The 19,042-nt window shown below is 46.7% G+C and overlaps 1 protein-coding gene and 1 long non-coding RNA gene across 4 annotated transcripts; one reads left to right on the top strand and one right to left on the bottom strand.

The window, feature by feature from the left end:
* Positions 1-5,327: 5,327 nt before the first annotated feature.
* Positions 5,328-13,280, bottom strand: MRPL24 (mitochondrial ribosomal protein L24). 3 transcript variants are annotated; one of them, XM_072115063.1, is made up of 6 exons: positions 13,203-13,280; positions 11,837-12,024; positions 11,154-11,249; positions 8,824-8,927; positions 8,016-8,146; positions 5,328-5,705 (listed from the first exon to the last, which is right to left on the bottom strand). In XM_072115063.1, exons 2-6 carry the CDS (start codon positions 12,020-12,022, stop codon positions 5,569-5,571), a joined length of 654 nt encoding a protein of 217 aa, XP_071971164.1. In that variant the 5' UTR covers positions 12,023-12,024; positions 13,203-13,280; the 3' UTR covers positions 5,328-5,568. The 3 variants fall into 3 exon arrangements, with proteins under 3 accessions (XP_071971164.1, XP_071971165.1, XP_071971163.1); XM_072115064.1 differs by lacking the exon at positions 13,203-13,280 and adding an exon at positions 13,154-13,177; XM_072115062.1 differs by lacking the exon at positions 13,203-13,280 and adding an exon at positions 13,004-13,147.
* Positions 13,281-15,388: 2,108 nt separating this feature from the next.
* Positions 15,389-17,449, top strand: LOC140069395 (uncharacterized). Its single transcript, XR_011848785.1, has 2 exons — positions 15,389-15,740; positions 17,228-17,449. It is a non-coding gene; the product is annotated as an uncharacterized lncRNA (long non-coding RNA).
* The last annotated feature ends 1,593 nt before the right edge of the window (positions 17,450-19,042 follow it).

Raw genomic sequence — 19,042 nt, 5'->3', positions numbered from 1 at the left:
GAGGGTGAGGCCGAAGGGGGGGGGGGGGTACTGTCATGGTTGTCCCTGTGACCCATGTCTCGGGTCACAGGCACACCCGTGTGCCTCTCCGTGTCCCTGCAGCTTGGTCGTGGCGTCTCCTGTGGTCTGGAGCACACGTGCACCGGCTCGGTGAGATTAAAAGGGCCAGCGCACTGCTAATTGGTGCTGCTGGCTGCCTGCCCTAATAAATTGACTGACTATTCCTCTGCCCCCTGCTGGATATTTATGCCTCATGCAATTGAGAAAGCTTTCCTGTATGCTCCTTGCTTGTATTGAGATTTCCTGTTGTGACCCTGGTTCCGTTCCTGACCATGTTCCTCTGCTGCCTGCCCTGATCTCTTACTTTGCCTCTCACCTTGATCCTGTGCTGCCTGTCTGGACCTCCTGCCTGTCCGACCACGATTCTTTCTCACAACTCTAAACCTCGCCTTGGCCACCACCGCGGACAAATTCGTGCCGGCGGAGCGGCCTGGTGGTACCATGCCACAACAAGTCCAACCCGCTTTGCGTCGGGCTCTGGTGAAAACCGGGTGTCAGCTTACGTCATCATCCACGGCGGTTCAGTGGGTCCACTATCCCTGAATTCTGACAATTGTTTTAATTAGCTGGCGGTACACTAGCTGAGTCACCTGCTCTATGCACTTTGGGGGGGAATCACAATCCAAAAGAATAGTGAATAATATAAGCCAAAAACCAAGTAGCGAGAGATTAGCAGAAACATACAGCAGCAGGAATAGAGCCAGCAAGCAAGGAATTAGATGTGTGCAGTGAAAGACAAATAATTACAGTGAGGAGGAACTCTGTCCTGAGTTGTCCCGGTGGTCACTTGACCTTAGTGCTTGACATACAATGGGTAGGTTTCAATGGTCCCGTGTGTGAGCCAATTGCCCGAGCTGCAAAAATCACATCAGCTCAGTCTTTATTGTGGTTATTGGGATTTGGTGAAGCAGTGCCGTGCCTCCTAACTACTTACACAGTCAAGGGGAACCCCAGGAGCTGCAATGCAGGATCAGATGAAGGGAAATTTGGTAAGACTGCCGAAGTATTACATATCCAGCAGCAATTCCATAGTCACTCCGCAACCATCAGAAAATTCCATTGATTTTATCCCGATTTTGCTGCAACAGAGGAGCAGAGTTGCAGATAATGCAACTCTGTTCCAGCTGTGGATTCTTTCCTGCAGCGTGTGTATGGGATTGTCTTACACTACTACTGTACTACTATATTACGATCAAATACTGTTGGATAAATACTTACCACAATATCTCTACACGGTCCGTACTTCTGGTGTGTGATATGTGCAGCTGCCTGAATTGCTCACATTGCAAACTACAATTATGCCGCCCCACCCCAGGGCTCTGTCATCTGACGCCTGAGGCGGGATTTTCATCTCATCTTATGGCAAATGCGGCCCTGCTGACACTTTGATCTAAAAGGATCTGTCATGGACATGTCACTATGTGAAACACTTACATTTCCTAATATTTTTTTAAAGTGGCAAATTCTTTCAAGATCAGTGATAGACTTTTTTATGTCTTACTGCAAATTGTTCTTGTGATTTACACTGGTGAATAATCTCCATGATTTCTCACATATGAGGGCATCATAATAGACCAGTGTAATGACTATTCACAGGGTCACAAGTGGTTTATGAAACACTGATTCTGTATGACTGTGGTTTTAAGACCTACCAAGGTGCCAGAACACGACCTTGGCTAAATGGAGAGACGGAATCGGATACCACACGTTCTAACCTGGCACCTGAAGGAAAAAAAGATAAAATATAGTTCAATAACCAAGGATAATCAAATACATTTGAACATGTACCTTGGCACAAATGCTATAAAAAAAACTTAAGCCAGGTAACTGTGTAAAAATGATCAAACCATTATAACTGCCTAAAAAAAAACAACGCAACAACTAAATGCTAAATATCCACGTTGCTGCATATTGCGTGTTTACACTAGTGCTGGCACCAATCACCGGTGTTAATCCTTCACATGGGCGCTGCCATCTTGGCTGTGATGTCATCGGGGAGCGTTGCCATGACAGCCTAGAGTCTATATAAGATTCCAGGTGTTTACATATATTAAAATTTATTACAATGTTTGTTTTATTACAAAATCTGTTACAATGTGCCAGATCATCAGCAAAAATGCCATTTCCCTCATCACTGTAATATGGCAGTACATGGTAGGATCGTTTAGACCCCCAGGGTTAAAGTACCCAAGTGGTTTAAAAACAGTTAAAATATAAATATATATAAATATATATTATACCATATATATACACTCACCGGCCACTTTATTAGGTACACCATGCTAGTAACGCGTTGGACCCCCTTTTGCCTTCAGAACTGCCTCAATTCTTCGTGGCATAGATACAACAAGGTGCTGGAAGCTCCTCAGAGGTTTTGGTCCATATTGACATGATGGCATCACACAGTTGCCGCAGATTTGTCGGCTGCACATCCATGATGCGAATCTCCCGTTCCACCACATCCCAAAGATGCTCTATTGGATTAAGATCTGGTGATTGTGGAGGCCATTTGTGTCCAGTGACCTCATTGTCATGTTCAAGAAACCAGTCTGAGATGATTCCAGCTTTATGACATGGCGCATTATCCTGCTGAAAGTAGCCATCAGATGTTGGGTACATTGTGCTCATAAAGGGATGGACATGGTCAGCAACAATACTCAGGTAGGCTGTGGCGTTGTACCAAGGGGCCCAAAGAGTGCCAAGAAAATATTCCCCACACCATGACACCACCACCACCAGCCTGAACCGTTGATACAAGGCAGGATGGATCCATGCTTTCATGTTGTTGACGCCAAATTCTGACCCTACCATCCGAATGTCGCAGCAGAAATCGAGACTCATCAGACCAGGCAACGTTTTTCCAATCTTCTACTGTCCAATTTCGATGAGCTTGTGCAAATTGTAGCCTCAGTTTCCTGTTCTTAGCTGAAAGGAGTGGCACCCGGTGTGGTCTTCTGCTGCTGTAGCCCATCTGTCTCAAAGTTGGACGTACTGTGCGTTCAGAGATGCTCTTCTGCCTACCTTGGTTGTAATGGGTGGCGATTTGAGTCACTGTTGCCTTTCTATCAGCTCGAACCAGTCTGCCCATTCTCCTCTGACCTCTGGCATCAACAAGGCATTTCCGCCCACAGAACTGCCGCTCACTGGATGTTTTTTCTTTTTCGGACCATTCTCTGTAAACCCTAGAGATGGTTGTGCGTGAAAATCCCAGTAGATCAGCAGTTTCTGAAATACTCAGACCAGCCCTTCTGGCACCAACAACCATGCCACGTTCAAAGGCCACAAATCACCTTTCTTCCCCATACTGATGCTCGGTTTGAACTGCAGGAGATTGTCTTGACCATGTCTACATGCCTAAATGCACTGAGTTGCCGCCATGTGATTGGCTCATTAGAAATTAAGTGTTAACGAGCAGTTGGACAGGTGTACCTAATAAAGTGGCCGGTGAGTGTATATTATACTGTATATATATATATTTTATTTTATGTTTAAAAAAGTAATAAAAAAAAATCAAAAATTAAAAATTCTAAGGGTAGAAAATCACCGCACCCGTTACCTAGAATATAAAAATAAACAAAAAAACCCCAATGAAATTTAAGTGATAGGAGGACACACTGCCCCCTGCTGGTGTGATGCTATGTAGGCCATGGTATAGGATAGACATCCACCCCTAGTAGTGATAGGAGGACACTGCCCCCTGCTGGTGTGATAATGTGGGGGCCATGGTATAGGACAGTCACCCCTAGTAGTGATAGGAGGACACACTGTCCCCTGCTGGTGTGATGATGTGGGGGCCATGGTATAGGACAGTCACCCCTAGTAGTGATAGGAGGACACACTGTCCCCTGCTGGTGTGATGATGTGGGGGCCATGGTATAGGATAGTCACCCCTAGTAGTGATAGGAGGATACACTGCCCCCTGCTGGTGTGATGATGTGGGGGCCATGGTATAGGATAGTCACCCCTAGTAGTGATAGGAGGATACACTGCCCCCTGCTGGTGTGATGATGTGGGGGCCATGGTATAGGACAGTCACCCCTAGAAGTGATAGGAGGACACACTGCCCCCTGCTGGTGTGATGATGTGGGGGCCATGGTATAGGATAGTCACCCCTAGTAGTGATAGGAGGATACACTGCCCCCTGCTGGTGTGATGATGTGGGGGCCATGGTATAGGACAGTCACCCCTAGTAGTGATAGGAGGACACACTGCCCCCTGCTGGTGTGATGATGTGGGGGCCATGGTATAGGACAGTCACCCCTAGTAGTGATAGGAGGACACACTGCCCCCTGCTGGTGTGATGATGTGGGGGCCATGGTATAGGACAGTCACCCCTAGTAGTGATAGGAGGACACACTGCCCCCTGCTGGTGTGATGATGTGGGGGCCATGGTATAGGACAGTCACCCCTAGTAGTGATAGGAGGACACACTGCCCCCTGCTGGTGTGATGGTGTGGGGGCCATGGTATAGGACAGTCACCTCTAGTAATGATAGGAGGACACACTGCCCCCTGCTGGTGTGATGATGTGGGGGCCATGGTATAGGACAGTCACCCCTAGTAGTGATAGGAGGATACACTGCCCCCTGCTGGTGTGATGATGTGGGGCCATGGTATAGGACAGTCACCTCTAGAAGTGATAGGAGGACACACTGCCCCCTGCTGGTGTGATGATGTGGGGGCCATGGTATAGGACAGTCACCCCTAGTAGTGATAGGAGGACACACTGCCCCCTGCTGGAGTGATGATGTGGGGGCCATGGTATAGGACAGTCACCCCTAGTAGTGATAGGAGGATACACTGCCCCCTGCTGGTGTGATGATGTGGGGGCCATGGTATAGGACAGTCACCCCTAGTAGTGATAGGAGGACACACTGCCCCCTGCTGGTGTGATGATGTGGGGACCATGGTATAGGACAGTCACCCCTAGTAGTGATTGGAGGACACACTGCCCCCTGCTGGTGTGATGATGTGGGGGCCATGGTATAGGACAGTCACCCCTAGTAGTGATAGGAGGACACACTGCCCCCTGCTGGTGTGATGATGTGGGGGCCATGGTATAGGACAGTCACCCCTAGTAGTGATAGGAGGACACACTGCCCCCTGCTGGTGTGATGATGTGGGGGCCATGGTATAGGACAGTCACCCCTAGTAGTGATAGGAGGACACACTGCCCCCTGCTGGTGTGATGATGTGGGGGCCATGGTATAGGACAGTCACCCATAGCAGTGATTGGAGGACAAACTGAAAATACACAGGAAACAAAAATGACTAGAAATGGATTTTATTGTCATAAAGAAATATAATACAGTAACCAAATTATAAAAGAAGGAGGAGTCATGACCTGTAGAACACAACGAGGCAGAATATTCATTATCGTCCTGGACAATAAACACGTCATGGTCAGTGTGGACACTCCCACTGCGTGTGGTAAATTGAAGCAATGTACATGAGTAGAGGAGGCTGGAGGTTTGTGTCCTTGGAGAATCAGGGTTGTAGTCCGTGCCCGTTAATACCAGAAGGATTTCCTCTGTCGTCTGTCCTCTACGATGCCCATGGCTTCCATGATCTCCTCCTGAAAGGTCTTCAGAGATGGGACGTAGGTTCTCTCCACAGCATCGTCTACAGACGTGTCCTTAGGACCATCTAATGAAGGAAATCAGATACAAGACTTCAGAGCTGGAACCTGCTACAGCGCCCCCCCCATTACATGTGGCCATTCTACACACTGCAAGGAGCCATACTCCAACACACTGGTCCATACAGTTGTATGGGCTCAATCATTTATAGTGGAGACTCCGTACACTACTGTACACAAAGTATTCGGACCCCTTTACATTTTTCACTCTTTGTTTCATTGCAGCCAATTGGCAACATCAAAAAAGGTTATTTTTTTTTTGCTCATTAATGTGAACTCTGTCCCCATCTTAACAGAAAAAAACAGAAATGTAGATATTTTTACAAATTTATTAAACAAGAAAAACTGAAATATCACATATCCATAACTATTCAGATCCTCTTACAGATCCCCTCCAGTTTCCGCAGGTTGGATGGTGAAAGTTGGTGGAAGCCATTTTCAAGTCTCTGGCTGGGCCAGTTAGGAATGGTCACAGAGATGTTCTGAAGCCTCTGCTGTGTTATTTTAGCTCTGTGCTTAGGGTCATTGTCTTGTTGGAAGGTTCGGCCCAGTCTGAGGTCCAGATCACTGGAAGAAGTTTTCATCCAGGATATCTCTGTACTTGGCCACATTCATCTTTCCTTCCATTGCACCCAGTGGTCCAGTCTGTGTCCCCATAGCCTGATGCTGCCTCCACCATGTGTCACTGCTGGGATTTTATTTGGCAGGTGACAAGAGAATGTTATTTCCCATAGTTTGGGAGTCCTTTATGTGTTTTGCACACTGTATGTGGCTTTCATGTGTCTTGCGCTGAGGAGAGGCTTCCAGACTCTGCCATAAAGCCCCGACTGGTGGAGGATGCAGTGATTCACATCTCCCTACTGCATCTCTGGAGATAAGCCACAGGGATCTTGGGGTTTTTCTTTCTCTCTCTCACCAAGACTCTTCTCCCATGATTGCTTAGTTTGGCTGGAGGAAGACTTGTGGTAATCCCAAACTACTTCCATTTGAGGATTATGGAGGTCACTGTGCTCTTAGAAACCTTGAGTGCTGCATAATTTCATTTGTAACCTTAGCCAGACCTGTGCCTTTCCACAATTCTGTCTTTGAGCTCCTCGGGCAGTTCTTATGACTCTCATGTGCTCTGACATGTACTGTGAGGTCTTTCCTAATAAAGTCCAATCGGTTTAATTAAACACAACTGGACTCCAATGAAGTAGTAGAACCAGGGTGCTGTCATATGTTGCAATTAAAAAATGTAAAATTTAACAGGTGAACGACATTTATGGAAGAGGTTTCCCCATTCAAAATCAAATTTACCCGTTCAGTTAAAGGACACCTGTCATCAGGTCTGTATCACTTGTCCTGCCACTACTACCTGTTGGAGCAGCTCACAAGGATCCCATCCCAGCCTTTATCTAGTTATTTCATACATTATTCATTGTAAAATCATCTATTCTTTATCATGTAAATGAGGCTGGTCACATGGTCAGAGGCAGTGATGTCACCCCTGTTACCCCTCCCCTCTCCTCCCCCTGCTCATGTCTGTGTGTAATGTATAGTAAAGCATGGCTAGTGTGTGTGCTGCATCTGCTGACATGCTGCATCCTCCTAATACACAGGTGAGAGACACAGACATCAGCTACACATGAATCTGACATGTTCTGCTATAACACAGCTGCCTGGAGCTGTTGTATCTCTCCTATACACACACATGCACACACAGGCTGCCGGGGTGTGGCCACCAGCAAGCACATGGAGCAGCCATCACATCATTATACAGCCTCACACCATTATACAGGCTGTCAGTCATGCACTGGGGGTGTGGCTGTGCCTCCCACTCATGAATAAGCCGGACAGCTTGAATATGCTAATGACTCATTGGACATTTCACAGGTCATTTGCATACAGCTTTAGGACCTCATTGCTTAGGGTTACAGGCATGTAGAGGGACAATGAAGGGATAGAGGCAATGCTCTCTAATGGCAGTTTATGAAAATATATTTAGATATGGGGGGTTATTTTGCATGACGGGTTCTCTTTAATGTCTTTCATCTGTTACATTAACAAAACTGCACCTAAAACCACCTCAAAACTGATTGCGATGCAGTTGTAACTGCAACTCATGACCATGTGATATTTCAGATTTTCTTGTTTAATAAACTAGCAAAAATATCTACATTTTTGTTTTTTTTCTGTCCAGATGGAGGCAGAGATTACATTAATGACTTTTTTTTTCCTTTCTTACCAATTGGCTGAAATGAAAGAGTGAAAAATGTAAAGGGTTCTGAATACTTTCTGTACCCACTGTATACAGGAGATTTGTGTTGTGTCCTCACCTGTCCACTGCTCCGGGATGATCCCGTCTCGTCTCTGGAAGACAGGTTTAGGAATGATGCGTCCGGTGCGTAAAGACACTCTCACCCGCTCGCCCTCTTCTGTGTATCGCCATTCCACCTCTGTTGGCTTCCTAGAGAGCGGAAAAGAGTCTACAATCACTGACAATACAATGATGTACAGAGCACCCCATTGAGAGTCTTCCCTATTGTGCCCAATATCTGACCTATTGTAGCCAGGTACAATGGGGGTGAGGGCTCCTTTCAAACAATGTCAATCTTTGTTTATTTTGTGTTAATCTGATTCTATGTGCTAAGCGCATTCCAGAAAATTGGTGCAGCTCAAGGTAAGATGGAAAATGGAGGTTCTGATAATTGAAACTATTAATAGGCAGAAAAAAAAGCAGATGGAGTAGTCATGAAGGGAGGTTAAACACTACTAGAGACTTGTGCCTAAAAGTGTGAAGTGTAAATGATGTTCTGTGGAGGATGATCAGCTTGGGCAGTGACAGTTTCTAATAATAATTAGGTTCCGGTCACACAGTTATAGATAAGAAGTCCACATCTCTATTTTCCTGTCTTAATTTGTTTAGGGGCCTATAGACAGAGGATCATCACGATGCAGTCCCAGACAGCAGTGATGGTTCTGTCTCTAAATGGTCAGGTGATGCTGTGCTGAGGCATCACGAGATTGATAGTAAACCAGAGGGGGGAAAAAATAAGGAGGATGGAAAAATACATCAGATTATGTCCAACAGCAGATATAACAAGAGCCATGAATAGGAGGCAGCACATTATTAAAGCGTCTCACCTGTCTGTAGGATCTACAAGAGCCACCTGGTTGACCAGGAGAGGAGCTTCACTGGGCACATAAGTCCCTTTGTAGTCACCAGACCTCCCAACATAGCGGAAATGCTAAGGATAAGAGAACAAATATATGTGAAATGTAAGAGCGCACTGGTTTATAGGATATGGCAGGGCCGCAGAGTCAGTACCTATTTTGGTGGAGTCGGAGCTGTAATAATATTGGCCAACTCCATAAACATATAATAAATTATAAAAATTATAAAATTTCCCTTAAATGTCTTTTCTACTTCAGACTGAAGTATTTAGGCTAGGGGTGAGCAACATTTATTGGTCGAAGGGCCATATTGTCACATACTGCTCAACTTTATCGGCCCACATCAGTGACCACCACCCTAGATGTACCAATAACCACAGAACAGCACAAAATGTCACCCCAGAGATTATACATACTACATTTACAGCAATAAATACCACCCCAGAAACCAAATACAGCATTCAGACAATAATACTGGAGACCCCAGAGCAGATAATAATAGTAATGGAGACCACATAGCAGACTCCCAGAGCAGACAAACAATACTGAAGACCCCCATTGCATAAAACTAATACTGGATACACCAGAGCAGACAAAAAGATAAATAAATCCTCTTCTGCTCACCACACGGCACCTTCACCTCTCCTCCCTACACCACACTGCAGCGTCTTCTCTCCTCTGCTCAGCAGGAGAGGACCCGGGAGCAGTGAGGACACAGAGCAGAGCCGCAGGAGAGAACCTGGGAGCAGTGAGGACACAGAGCAGCAGGAGAGGACTAGGGAGCAATGAGGACACAGAGCGGAGCGGCAGGAGAGGACCCGGGAGCAGTGAGGACACAGAGCGGAGCGGCAGGAGAGGACACAGGAGCAGTGAGGACACAGAGCTGAGCGGCAGGAGAGGACCCGGGAGCAGTGAGGACACAGAGCGGAGCGGCAGAAGAGGACACAGGAGCAGTGAGGACACAGAGCGGAGCGGCAGAAGAGGACACAGGAGCAGTGAGGACACAGAGCGGAGAGGCAGGAGAGGACACAGGAGCAGTGAGGACACAGAGCGGAGAGGCAGGAGAGGACCTGGGAGCAGTGAGGACACAGAGCGACAGGAGAGGACCCGGGAGCAGTGAGGACACAGAGCGGAGCGGCAGGAGAGGACCCGGGAGCAGTGAGGGCACAGAGCGGAGCGGCAGGAGAGGACCCGGGAGTAGTGAGGACACAGAGCGGAGCAGCAGGAGAGGACCCGGGAGCAGTGAGGGCACAGAGCGGAGCGGCAGGAGAGGACACAGGAGCAGTGAGGACACAGAGCGGAGAGGCAGGAGAGGACCCGGGAGCAGTGAGGACACAGAGCGGAGCGGCAGGAGAGGACCCAGGAGCAGTGAGGACACAGAGCGGAGCGGCAGGAGATACCTGGAAGCAGTGAGGACACAGAGCAGAGCGGCAGGAGAGGACCCGGGAGCAGTGAGGACACAGAGCGGAGCGGCAGAAGAGGACACAGGAGCAGTGAGGACACAGAGCGGAGCGGCAGAAGAGGACACAGGAGCAGTGAGGACACAGAGCGGAGAGGCAGTGAGGACACAGAGCGGAGAGGCAGGAGAGGACACAGAGCGGAGAGGCAGGAGAGGACCTGGGAGCAGTGAGGACACAGAGCGACAGGAGAGGACCCGGGAGCAGTGAGGAGACAGAGCGGAGCGGCAGGAGAGGACCCGGGAGCAGTGAGGGCACAGAGCGGAGCAGCAGGAGAGGACCCGGGAGCAGTGAGGGCACAGAGCGGAGCGGCAGGAGAGGACACAGGAGCAGTGAGGACACAGAGCGGAGAGGCAGGAGAGGACCTGGGAGCAGTGAGGACACAGAGCGACAGGAGAGGACCTGGGAGCAGTGAGGACACAGAGCGGAGCGGCAGGAGAGGACCCGGGAGCAGTGAGGACACAGAGCGGAGCGGCAGGAGAGGACCCGGGAGCAGTGAGGACACAGAGCGGAGCGGCAGTAGAGGACCCGGGAGCAGTGAGGACACAGAGCGGAGCGGCAGGAGAGGACCCGGGAGCAGTGAGGACACAGAGCGGAGCGGCAGGAGAGGACCCGGGAGCAGTGAGGACACAGAGCGGAGCGGCAGTAGAGGACCCGGGAGCAGTGAGGACACAGAGCGGAGCGGCAGGAGAGGACCCGGGAGCAGTGAGGACACAGAGCGGAGCGGCAGGAGAGGACTGTGGGACTAGCATTTAGAAGAGATTCATGGACCATGTTGGATTACGCCATGTTTTATATGCATGCACCTCCATGTGTATCAGATTAACCCCCGCAATGCCTCACCGTGTTCAGGTTCTCCACCAACACCCAGTTGCGGGCTCTGATCACCTGTGACACCTTCCCTTGTTTTCCTGTGTCTTTACCAAAGAGGACTTCAACCTGCAAAACAAAGTGGAAACTTGTAGTAATTGTACAGTGAGAGCGGCAGACATTGCTCAATCTTCTTAGGTCATTGGGGTGACTAGAGACCCCAGAAGAGTTACCTTTACCCTTGTATGACTGTCTGAGGGCAGGGGACATTCTCCACTATTTGCTCCCAGATGTCTTAAAGGGGTTCTACAACTTTGAGGCATTTAAAGGAAGAAAAAAAACTTACCTCTTTGGAGGCCCCTCTGGTTCAGTGGCCGCCCCTTGGTCGCATTATACTGGAGGTGATGATATTATGTAAAGTTCAGTGGTCCCTGTAACGTTGTACATGACGTCATCACTTCCTTTTCTATAGTACCAGAAATCTGCTGTTATAATTCGGGATCCTTACTGGAGACCCCCTCCCCACCATTTCCAAAGCTGCTCCCTTAGAGGTTTACGAGATAAAATATTGCCACGCAGACCATTAGAGCTGCAGATATTGCCCCATGGTGATCATACAAAGCTGCAGCAACTTCTGGAACAGCATGGATTTATAGAAGGATCTGCAGCAGATATAAGCCGCCCTCCCAACATGAAAACCCCCTGCCTGTACTTACTGTATCACCACGGAAATACGCCCACTCATCCTTACTGATGGGCTCCACAAAGATTTTGGATCTCCTCTTCCCGGGTGGGTTCTTCTTCTGTGCGGCCACGGTAGAGGGTCGGCTGGTGCCAAACCGGTAATCCCGGGGTAACTTGATCACCTTATTAGGCAGAGCGAGGAGCGCGGTGAGACGCATTTCTGGAAAACAACAAACTGAGATTTAAAGCGATCGAAACCCCGGCCAACGAACAAAGGGGGTCCAACGAATAAAAGGGGTGGCCAACGAATAAAAGGGGTCCCCCGGCCGTGGCCAACGAATAAAAGGGGTCCCCCGGCCGTGGCCAACGAATAAAAGGGGTCCCCCGGCCGTGGCCAACGAATAAAAGGGGTCCCTCGGCCGTGGCCAACGAATAAAAGGGGCCCCCCGGCCGTGGCCAACGAATAAAAGGGGTCCCCCGGCCGTGGCCAACGAATAAAAGGGGTCCCCCGGCCGTGGCCAACGAATAAAAGGGGTCCCCCGGCCGTGGCCAACGAATAAAAGGGGTCCCCCGACCGTGGCCAATGAATAAAAGGGGTCCCCCGGCCGTGGCCAATGAATAAAAGGGGTCCCCCGGCCGTGGCCAAAGAATAAGTGTAAAAAAAAATTAAGATACATATGTCTAATACACACGCCCCCTTTAAGTGTAAATCTTATAGTGGGCTTCTACCAGCTCCCAAATCCTGACCTAGATAGAAACACGTCAGATATTTTATAGGTTTTGCAGATGCACCAGGCAGGGGTTCTTCCTGCTGCGTCACCCCTAATTCACACACCATGACACCCAATACGACCTGATACTTTACACCAATTCACAGCTTTTTGTGTACAATTTTTATAATATAGTTTTGGAGCTGCACATTTTTATAACTACAACCCTCAACATCCATTTGCATGAAGCTACAATTCCAGTCCCTGCAGAGCTGACAGAGGGGGCGCCACTGTGCAGGGACATGGCCTTGGATACGCCTTTGATCAGAGGGTGTCCTAGATGTCCCATTAGTGGCATCTCCTATGGATATTATATGGATACATGGCTGCTCTATATATACTGTATGTCCTCTGTACTGCAGCCGCCATGGAGCAGTGACCTTGACAATAAGGGTCTCTATCCCCAGATAACATAACCCCGGCTCTCACCTCCTCTGCTCCCTTCTCATAGACAGTATCAGGCAGCTCCTCCACAGGCAGCAGGAAGCGTCCCCGGCACATGTCCCCGTGACCTCTAACCCCTGACACCGACCGCTTCACCCCGCACAGAAATCTACAAATATCCCACTCATCTGTCACCTTTCTGCTAATACCGTCTCATATACGGCAACCCCTACTGTTTTATTACCGTTAACTGTGTGTTTCAATTCCCGTCGGTGCCGCAAAGCGTCATGGGAGTTGTAGTTTTACAAAGCGCCGGCGATGTGTTTTTTTTTTCTCTTTGAGCAAACTTTATTGAAAGCATCTATACAATGTACGAGATTCTTATAGCGCGAGAAAAAAATGTTTAATATATTATATTATGTATATTACATCTGAGTAACAAAGAGTAATGATTACCAGCGGTTTATGGTTTCATTTACACAATGTCATACTGACACCTGAGAAACTGGGTTTAGTCATGTTCACACCACATCCATTCAGAGAATTTTTTTCTGAATGGAAAACAAAGCTTTACTATTCACTCCTGAATGCAGGCTTTTCCCCATACGTTTCATTTTTCTTCTCCCCTCCTTTCCCAAATCAATAACTTTCTATTTTTGCATAGCTGTATGAGGGCTTGTATTTTTTGTTTTTATCGGACTGTGCGATCCAAATGACATCGCCCTTTAATGCTTTGGGTCAGTAAGCTCATGAAAATAGATGTTTAGTGTTTGTTATGTTTTAAAGCCTTAAAAACTTGAAATAAAAACCTTATTCTGACGGACATTACTTTTTCATACTTTGCTGTACGGTGCTGTGTGCGGTCTCCTTTTTTGAGGGATGAGCTGATGTTTTCGTTGAAATCATTTTGGATAGAACAATTTCTATGGGAGCAAAATGGGGAATAAGGGTCAATTTGGACATTTTTCATCAGCCACCTTATGGGATGTTTATAAAGGATCTGTAGTTCACTTAATGGGGCAAATTTATCATAAGGCAGGGTCTTACTCCAGTTTTTTAGACCTTCTAAGGCCCCATTCACATGACTGTATGGGGGCCTGTGATCTGGCCAGGCAATTTGCGGTGTGCACACCTCTCTGCACCGTGACCTGATATAGAATATAGGACATGTGCTATATTTTGCCTTATTTTCGGTGCAGCTGCTCAACTTTCTATGGAGAGTGGAGGGGTGAGGAGTGCTCACTCCCTCTCCATTCCCAACCCGACCGTATGGTATGCCCGGTAGGGCCAGCACCAGCAGTGGGCATACCCGGGCAAGTGCCAGGGGCCCACATAAGGCTGTACATAAGGAGTTAATGGGGGTGAGGGAAGCTGGAATCCATAGGGTGTCGCTTATATTAATAACAATGTGGGGGCTGTTTGATATGATAAACTAACAAATATTTTAGGGAACAGGAGACAGTTTTAGTTTCTGAATTTTTAATGCCATCACAAGAGTTCATTGCAAAGGGGCCTACTGAGGCTCTGTCACCCAGGGGCCTACCTAGAGCCGACCCTAATGCTCGGGTTTATATAAATGCAAGCACATGGCTGTGTGAATGAAGCCTTAAAAGCTCAATGGATGTCTTTTTCACGTCAAGTTTATCATAGCGTCTTAGGCAGCTTGATAACTGAGGCACATGAGTTGCTTCTGTTTGCAGCGAATGTGCAAATTTTTTGCTAAAATGTCATATAAAAATGTGGTGCAAATGGTTCCTAAGTTTATCCTAAGCTAGAAAGGGACTGGAATGGATTTGTGACTAAATCTGAAGTAAGTTGTCCAAGTGGATTTTTAAAAAAGTCGCCAAAAAAAAGTCGTAAATTTGGCCTAATTCGGCAGATGCGACATTTGTGATACATTTTTAAGACAGAAAATTGCTGTAACTGTAATAATAAATTCCTGTGTTTCAGATTTTTTTTTATTTATGTGTGCCGTAGGACAAAGGTTTTTTTGTACATATTTATTAAATTTTTTACAATTTTTCGGGCCTCCAAGATTTTCAAACCCTAGAAGCGTTGATTATTTATTAGCTCCTGATTACTGATACAATTACGCATATAATACAGGGTCAATGATGGAGGACTCCCCTGTCATGACAAATGGGGAAAATATGCAAACCAAATAAAAATGGTAGAAGTTTCCCTCTTTTTTTAAATTATATGTACTGCAAGAATCAGACTGTTCAGAAATACAAATAGTCCTGCAAAAGACAAGCCCACATATGGCTGCATCCACAGAAAATTTGAGTTCTGGCTCTCATGATGTGATGAGGAAGAAGAAAATGTATTGTTTTGGGACCACCATCAATCAATCAATAGTGAGGTATCTTGTGATCCCATCTTAAAGTATAGCAGTTTCTCACAGAATCAAAAAAATTGGTAGCACTCATACACAACCGCCGCCTAATTTAGATAGGATTGCCACAAAGGCCGGATCCTCATCCATCAGGCACTTTCTATAGAAATGTAATGACTTGAAAAAGTTGTCCGAGGCCTGAATGACGCAAATGGCTTGTTTATCTTAAGACTGTGATGTCATCACCATGTTATGGATTATGACATCACCATAGAACCAGAAGTGGCTGAGCTCCTGATATTTCTATATCAGTCATTCCTGAGACAGAAGAAATTTCAACTACCAACATGGCCCAGAGGAGACGCCAATCCCGTAACGTAAGACAGCGCCCACCCCGTAGTAACAGAAGGCGCATTGCATACAAGAGAACCAAGGCCGGCCGCATCGGTAATGTCAAATATACATTATATCATGTTATAAAGGCCTCCCATGATCCTTTGCTATAGGTGTTATAATGTCTGACCAGGCAGGAGAGTAGGTCACATCGCTCTGTCCACCTACTGGTCATGTTCTCTAATATAAATCATGGCTGCCCATTGATGAGGTAAACTAGGCCTCAAACAATATTAGAACAGTGTTTGTTGTCCATAGTAACCAATCAGAGGTCAGTTTTTATTTTTAAATCAGCTCTGGTAAACAGAAAGCTGATCTCTGATTGGTTGCTATGTCGTTCACCTTAAGTTTTTTATGTTTCTGAGTGAAAAATCACCCCATTAATCTCTAATCACCCCATTGATCTCTATGTATAAACATGACACTGTGCACATGCTCAGTGCCATCATCCATCTTTTATGTGGGTTTTAATCTACTTTTCAAAAACTCAGTGTGAACATACCTATAATAATCACATGACATAAGAAAACAATACACACATAGGGGCAGATTTATCATAGGCCTCTTAGAGCCAAACTGTTCTAGTTGCCCATGGCAACCAATTAGAGCTCAGCTTTCATTTTAACACAGATGTTTATAAAATTAAAGCTGAGCTCTGATTGGTTGAAACTTGATGATACATCTCCCCCATAATCTTACGTGGATGTTTGCAGACAACTCATTTCATTAGAAAAATGAAGGCAGGAGTCAATTTAAAAGAATATAAAGGAAGAACTTTACTTCTCCTTCCTTCAAAATGCACTCCTGGCTTTTAGGCACAATAAAAAAAATAAATAATAATAAAATCTGGTTCAAAAAAAGTGATTAAAACTATAAAAGTTGTGTGGGAGATTTATCAGGACAGCACATCCGTTTTCTGACATACAAGCCCTGAAATAATCGCAATGCCGATTATGATCCCCTTTACGCTACCTCCAAGAGGACATGAAGGGGGGACACAAGCTGCGGTGGAGTGGACTGACGCAGGGGATTTTACAGCGCATTTGCTACAGTAAATGGTCTCTGGATAATAGGTCAAATCTACACCAGACAGGACCCAGAGGGACAGGACCTCCACAATCTACATGAGAGCTTGCGTATGATAACTATCCACATGTGAGCAGGGGTGGATTTGGTATTTTGGGGACCCAAAGTTATGTCTTGAGGACCCCCTAATTCTAAACTGTGGCTCTTCTTGTGTGTTGTGGATGGCAGCACCAAGTAACACTAAGGGGTGGATATTTAGGATGTGGGTCTTCATCCTGCTTCTCCCTGGTTTCACGACTGCTATATTAACAGGTGGTCCGGTTTACCTGTATCCCACTACTGTATGGGACTAAAGGGGCCCCACAAAGTTGTGTGGGAGGTGTTATGAGGTAATTCATTTGAGTCTCCATCTTTGGGCTGGAGACAAACATGACAGAATAGCGTGACAGAGCAATATGTTATGGTGCCCACACTAGACGTGTAATAACTTCATGAATCTTCTTTCCTCTTTTCAGGTGGGCGAATGCGCTACTACTATCACTATAAAACGAAGGGATAGGTGGAAACATGCTGCTGCGGAGATCCCCCCATCACCATGCTGCTGCGGAGATCCCCCCATCACCCTCACCCCTAGACCTAGTAAGGATCACTAATACTGAAGAAGAGCCTCGTGGCCAGCAATTTCCTCCATTAGGACCAATGCAGCATTGAATAAGATCAATAAAATCGCTCAGTGATTTGCGGTGTCTTTATTTTTTTAATTATTCTTTACATTAACCAAACAGGAGTGAGAAGGTGCCCACTAACTATTACTACCCTGCCCCCCATCACTATACTCAAAACACTGAATTTTTCCCAAAACTGTCTCTGTCACTGATTGACTAATGGGGCCAATTAAGTGTTTCCTAGTGGAAGCCATTTTCTTTCATCTTATTAATTGCAGGACGGAACTTATTGGGGAACATGAATCCAGACCAATGTTTTTGTATGACGGTGTCAAAGGGCGTATATTTCAGTCATTGATTGCACTAGTTGTTTTACTGCAAAGACGACTAATCCTGCAGAGGTGGACGGCCCCACCCTCATCATGATAAAAGTGATTAAAAAACCCCCCATTTCTGTAAAAATAATGGATTCCAGGAATGTAGCTTCTTCAACTGCATTGGGGGAATGTCCTAACACTGCTGTGCTCTTAGCTCTCTGCATTGCACTGCTCCACAGCTCCGCCCCTCCGAATAGCTACCATAGCTTTCAAACTGATGCCTGCTACAGCAATTAGTTGGAGCACAGCAGTGTAAGGACATGCCCCTGGTGCACTAGTAGAGCTACAATCCTGGAATATAAATCCATAATTCACAGCCTAAGGCTACATTCACACAGCTGTTGCCCACCATACCATAGCACGACGGGCACACGGCGCGACGGGGAGAGGAGGAGGAGGTGAGCGCTGCTCACCCCCGCCCCTCTCCATAGGGATATATGGCGCACGTATGGCGAGAAAAGATAGGACATGTCTTATCTTTTAACGGGGTGTGGAGCGGTACGGTGCCGCACGTGTGCCGTCTATGGGGGACGTATATTGGCCATATATACGGCTGTGTGAATGGAGCCTTACAGATTCTAACAGCCTGCAGCTTTATATGGTCACACCTTCTATCTGTTAAGGAGATCTACCATCAAAATCCATCCTGATAAACCAGGGACATTACTCATAGATCCAGACACTGTGACTGTGGGAATCTATTTATATGTGTTATCCATGGCCTCCTTCCTTCTAACATCAACATTATAAGTGTGCTAAAGAGCCAAAAGGGCTGTGGGGCGGTGTTACCAGAGCCCCTCCGTGTTGCAGCTTCACAAGAAGTTACACGGTGCAGGAGCACTTCCCCCTCCCACTGTGTGAGGGAGTGGGAAGCACTGATGGAACAGGGGGATGCAAAGTGAACCCAGAGCATAAAAGTAACAATCCCCAGAACTCTTTAGGCTCATTAGCATAATTGTACATGTTGATTTTAGAAGGAAGGAGGCCATAGATAACACATATAAGAAGATTACCACAGTCATGGTGCCTGGATCTATGAGTAATGTTCCTGGTGATGAAAGATTTCCTTTAACCCCTTAATGACCTCTCTGTCGTGATTCTACTTCAGTGATTAAAGGTACTTCTTCTGATGCAACACTTTTCTACAGCGCAGTGTCACAAGAGGTTTCGAGGACATCGCATCCTACTTTATCGCAGGCCATAAGTAATGCAGTGCATTATATAAAAATTCAAACAATCTCATTTCAGTATCCTCTTAGGGGACAAAGTGATATAACAAAAAAAATGT

The sequence above is a fragment of the Engystomops pustulosus genome, chromosome 7, assembly GCF_040894005.1.
Source record: "Engystomops pustulosus chromosome 7, aEngPut4.maternal, whole genome shotgun sequence".
Classification (NCBI taxonomy): Eukaryota; Metazoa; Chordata; class Amphibia; order Anura; family Leptodactylidae; genus Engystomops; species Engystomops pustulosus.
The sequence above is the reverse complement of the archived record's forward strand: the minus strand, read 5'-3'. Positions and strand labels throughout refer to the sequence as shown.